Raw genomic sequence first — 4837 nt, 5'->3', positions numbered from 1 at the left:
CGGGGCCCTGGCACAGCCCCGCACGCTGACGCCAGCCCCGCGTGCCCCCCGCAGCGTGCCTGTACTGCTTCCCGGCCATCTCCCTGCTCGGCCTCTTCCCGCAGGTCGACACGTTCTGCGTTTATCTTCTGGAACAGATCGACATGCTGCTTTTTGGGGGTTCCGGTGAGTCTCTCGCGTTCCCCTCCTCCCGTACGGGCTGAAGTCCAGGCGACGGCCACGTGGCCTCAGGCTGCGACGCGTCTGGACAGTCATGTTTCTCTGTCCTGAGCAGTTAAACTGCTTTGATTCGGGCCAGTCGGGTGGATGGTGGGCCCGTGGGGGTCATTCGGCCACCCAGGAAGGGTCCCCTCGCTCGGTAAGGACAAGCAGAGGAACGGGGGAGTAGACTCCGAGCTTGGGGACGGCTTTGGGGCCCTTCTCAGCATTCTCTGGAGAACCGGTGTGTCCGAATGCGTGCGAACGAGTGTGTGGGTGTAGGTGCGTGTGCGCGTGTGCCCTTGAACACGAAGCGTGCGAGTAGTCTGGGAGTGTGCGAATGTGACATTCCGCGTCCGTGTCATGTGTGCACCCGTACGGACAGGCGGCCCGTGTCCCTTCCACCGCCGTGACTCTCGACCTCGCACCTGAGATTCAGACCACGGTGGCTGACAGCTCAGCTGACACTTGCTGGAGACTATGCAGGTGGCTTAACTTTAAAGCCACCTCTTCTCCAAATGGAAATAAACGTGCCGGCCTCACAGGGCCGCTGTCAGGGTCGAATGAACTCATGTCATAAAGTACTAGGATGTGGTGGTCACCTGATACTGTTACCGCCTGCTACACACGCACATGCGCACACATGCTCATGCACATGCACATACACTCACATGCACACACACGTGCACACGGACGCACACACTCACGCGCGCACACAGAGGGGCGCTACCTCCTTCTCTATCATCTCTCTCTCTCTCTCTCTCTCTCTCATTCTCTCTCTCTCTCTCTATTGAGAGCCCCGTCCCTGACCTTGGCCCTGGCCGGCAGCTTTGCACTATAAGCCAGGACGTCTCCCGCCCTCCGCACTGACAGGCTCGCCCGGCCCTCTAAGAATGTTCCAGGTCTTTCTAACCGCGTTCCTCCTGCATTTCGAGTTAGGGGGTCCGTCGCCCTCCCATACTGTCCGTCGCCCTCCCGTACCGACCGTCGCCCGGCACGTTTCACGAACCCCACGGGGTCGTTCTTAGCCCGTCGGCCGGCGCGCCGTGTCGGAGAGCTGCGGCCTCGTCCCCACTTCCCACCATGGGCCTTGGTTGGGGGGGTTTTGCCAGCCCGGAAAGCAGCTCTGATGTCTGTGTTCCAGCCGTCTCCGGGGTGACGTCAGCCGTGTACAGTGTGGGCCGCAGCGTCGCCTCCGCCACCGTGCTGCACGTGCTCTGCTTCCACGCCGTGAAGGTAGGTGTGAGGACGCGGGGCCTCGGCCCTCCCCTCGCCTTCGGTAAGTCGTCCGGTGGTTCAGGCACCCAGGCGTGTGCTCCAGGGATGAGGGGAGCAGGCTCTGAGTGCGTCGGGAGTGGCAGGGCCTGCCGGGGGCGCTCAGCGGTGTAGAGGCCACTGCCAGACGCCTGCGTGGCCCTGGAGCATGAGCTCACCTGGCCTGACCCCTCTGCAGGTGCGTCTCTGGCACAGCCAGGTAGTGACCCTGGGTGGGGCCTCTGCTTAGCACGGTCAAGGGGACCCTGATCTGACCTTGACTTCGGCCCGAAGTACCACTCAGAAGACGGTAAGGGGTAAAACTGCCATGTGGACGGACAGAGAACCAGAGAGGACACGCCCACGATAAAACTTGGGAATCTAGAGGACAGAGGACGACAGACTTTCCCCGATGGAGGACGCCTGAGCCTGGCGGCCGCGAGGCAACGGGAAGACGGCGGAGCACGAGATCAGCACTAACCTCCGCGAAACGGAGTTGCGTCAGCAAAGAAATGTGACGGCTCCGCCCGCACGGCTCGGCCGTGAAGCACGCTGTGTATTTACACCGATCTACACAGCAGTCGTATCGATGACGGAGGAAAGAGGGAGTGAAGCGCGTGTGTGTGTGCACGTGTGCACGTGTGTGCACACCGGGGAGGTCATTGTCCTGTGCACGTGTGCACGCGTGTGCACGCCAGGGAGGTCATCCTGTCCGCGTGTGCACGCGTGTGCACGCCGGGGAGGTCATCGTCCTGTGCACGTGTGCACACGTGTGCACGCCGGGGAGGTCGTCGTCCTGTGCGCGTGTGCACGCGTGTGCACGCCGGGGAGGTCGTCGTCCTGTGCGCGTGTGCACGTGTGTGCACGCCGGGGAGGTCGTCGTCCTGTGCGCGTGTGCACGTGTGTGCACGCCGGGGAGGTCGTCGTCCTGTGCGCGTGTGCACGTGTGTGCACGCCGGGGAGGTCGTCGTCCTGTGCGCGTGTGCACGTGTGTGCACGCCGGGGAGGTCGTCGTCCTGTGCGCGTGTGCACGTGTGTGCACGCCGGGGAGGTCGTCGTCCTGTGCGCGTGTGCACGTGTGTGCACGCCGGGGAGGTCGTCGTCCTGTGCGCGTGTGCACGTGTGTGCACGCCGGGGAGGTCGTCGTCCTGTGCGCGTGTGCACGTGTGTGCACGCCGGGGAGGTCGTCGTCCTGTCTTTCGTATTAGGAAGTCAGCAAACAGTATCTGAAACTGAAAAAAAAAATCAAGAAGTAACAAAACAGGTGGGTTCATCTGCAGATACGGAGGTTAATAGCTAAACGAGAAACAGCTGGAAGCCGGGCGTGGGGCAGGGACCCCGCTGTCGTTCTCAGAGTCGGGGGGCCACATGCCCGCAGCGTCGAGCGCAGTAACCCGGGCTGCTGTCGGGGCGTCGTCGGTCAGTTAAAAAAAATAATCAATTAGTCCAATACAGAGTTCTCGACTTTCTGCGCTGAATGCTTCAAACCCCAGGTACCTCTGTGATAAAGTAAACATTCAAAGTAAAAGAGTAAATAAAAATAACGCGTATTCCAAAGGGTTTTTAAAGGATATCGTGTGACATTTCTTAGCTTTTTAACAATTTTGACGTCAAACCTTTTAAGCCCACAGGTGACATGGCAGGAAAGACGCGCGTGGGTTTGTCGCCCTGCGTGGGGGGCGGTATTCGGCGTCACCATGTCCTCGTGCGTCCCCGCTGGGTTATCCGTCATCGTGGACACAAACCCTCCCCCTCCGGCCTCCCCTGTCCTGGAGACATTTTCTTTCAGAGTGACGAAGAGGGGGAGGGGGAGGAAGGTTCCTGTTTCTACTGCACGGAGGGGATTTATGGCCGCGGAGCCTGTTTGTCACCTCGCGTACACCGCCACATAGAACAATTACATCCTTAGTCGCCGTGCCTGGCATTGAAATACATCCCTCTGTTCTGGCACCAAACCCCAGGTATTTCGTTCAGGAAACGTACCTGGGTAGGTATTTTCTGAGTCCTTCCGATTCTGAAGACCTCTTTCCAGGCTTTCGGTCTAATGGCTGCCTATAAGACTTGGGGGGTCACAAGCTTTGACTTGAAGGACCCTTCATATACTGCCCCGCCGTGTTCCGGTATTTGCTTGTTTATTTATTTATTTTTTCATTTTTTTATTTTAAAAGTACGTTTTATTGAGCTTTATATACTGCAGACCTCATCTTTTTGATGCAGAGACTTCGGTCTTTTTGGATACGTGTGTGCAGCCACGTAACCAACCCCATCAAGGTCCAGACCACAGCCACCAACGCGGAGGTCCCCTCGTGTCCCTGGGCAGTCTCTTCTCCCTACCCCAGCCTCCGGCCACCTCCGGTCCTATAACTCCTAAACATGCCCCTTACACGGCGCCGTCCGCTAGCCGAACGCGCCCAGGGATGGGTTTCGGTGGCGGCACAGGCGGAATCAGCGCCATCACGGTCGTGAGAGGAGCGGTCAGCCACCCGGATCCCTGTCCGCACACTTCTCTCCGTGCGCCAGCCTCCCGCAGCCCCGGCCTGCGCCCCGTCTCCGCGGCTCGCCTTTTCTAGAATTTTCCATAAGTGGAACGATGCGCTCTGTCGCTTTTCGATTCCGACTTCTTTCGCTCAGCGTGATGCTTTCGACGCCCGGCCACGTCGTCGCATGTACCAGTAGTTTATGTTTTTATCGCTGAAGCGGAAAGTGTTTTATCAACACTTTGTTAAACATTTGCGGATAGGAATTCGGGTGGATATATGTTTTTATTTATCTCGAGTAAACGCCTAGGAGCGGGCCTGCTGGATGAGATGGCGAGTCTGTGTCATGTTTAACTTTGTAAGACGCTGCCAAACTGTTGTCCGCAGTGCGTGTGCTGTTTTCCACCCTCCCCCACAATCTCTGAGACTTCCAAGTGTTCCAGATTCTTCCTAGCGCCTAATAGTGTCAGATTTTAGAAACAGTAGCCCTTCTGGTATGCACGAGTATCTAATCGTGGCTTTTATTTGCATTTCTCCAGTAATGATGGTCGTCGAGTGTGTGTTCACACACTTGCCTGCCGTTCGCATGTCTTCATTGGTGGAAAACGGTCATTAAAATCTTAGATCTGCTGAAAAGCTCCCGCTGGCTGGCGGTCAGCGCGCAGTAATGTTTTCAGTAACGATGCCATCGAGTACCGTGTGGACGTCAAGGAGAAAAGTCTGCACTTTCTCCAGAGCGATTGAACGTTCGTCAAAGGCGATGACGTGCCGTAGATGATCAGGAAACAGAAAACCGGCTGGAAGAGGTGGTTTTCAGCACAGCCGTCAAACCTTTTGCCATCCGGCCAGGAACTTCGTCACGTGTGGTCGAGCGCGGGAAACGTTTTCGCCAGAGTTCGGGACACACG

General features: G+C 57.8%; 1 protein-coding gene across 1 annotated transcript in view; it reads left to right on the top strand.

Moving 5' to 3' along the window:
* The window catches only part of PCNX2 (pecanex homolog 2), a 170071-nt gene that overhangs the window by 52535 nt on the left and 112699 nt on the right, over positions 1-4837 (top strand). Inside the window, exons 13-14 of the mRNA XM_025039061.1 lie at positions 55-165; positions 1343-1434. Of these exons, the coding sequence (XP_024894829.1) occupies positions 55-165; positions 1343-1434 (203 nt within the window). The remainder of the gene's footprint in view (positions 1-54; positions 166-1342; positions 1435-4837) is intronic.

This window comes from Pteropus alecto, unplaced genomic scaffold (assembly GCF_000325575.1).
Source record: "Pteropus alecto unplaced genomic scaffold, ASM32557v1 scaffold189, whole genome shotgun sequence".
NCBI classification, from domain to species: domain Eukaryota; kingdom Metazoa; phylum Chordata; class Mammalia; order Chiroptera; family Pteropodidae; genus Pteropus; species Pteropus alecto.
Note: the sequence above shows the minus strand (reverse complement) of the source record. Positions and strands in the feature narration are given on the sequence as shown.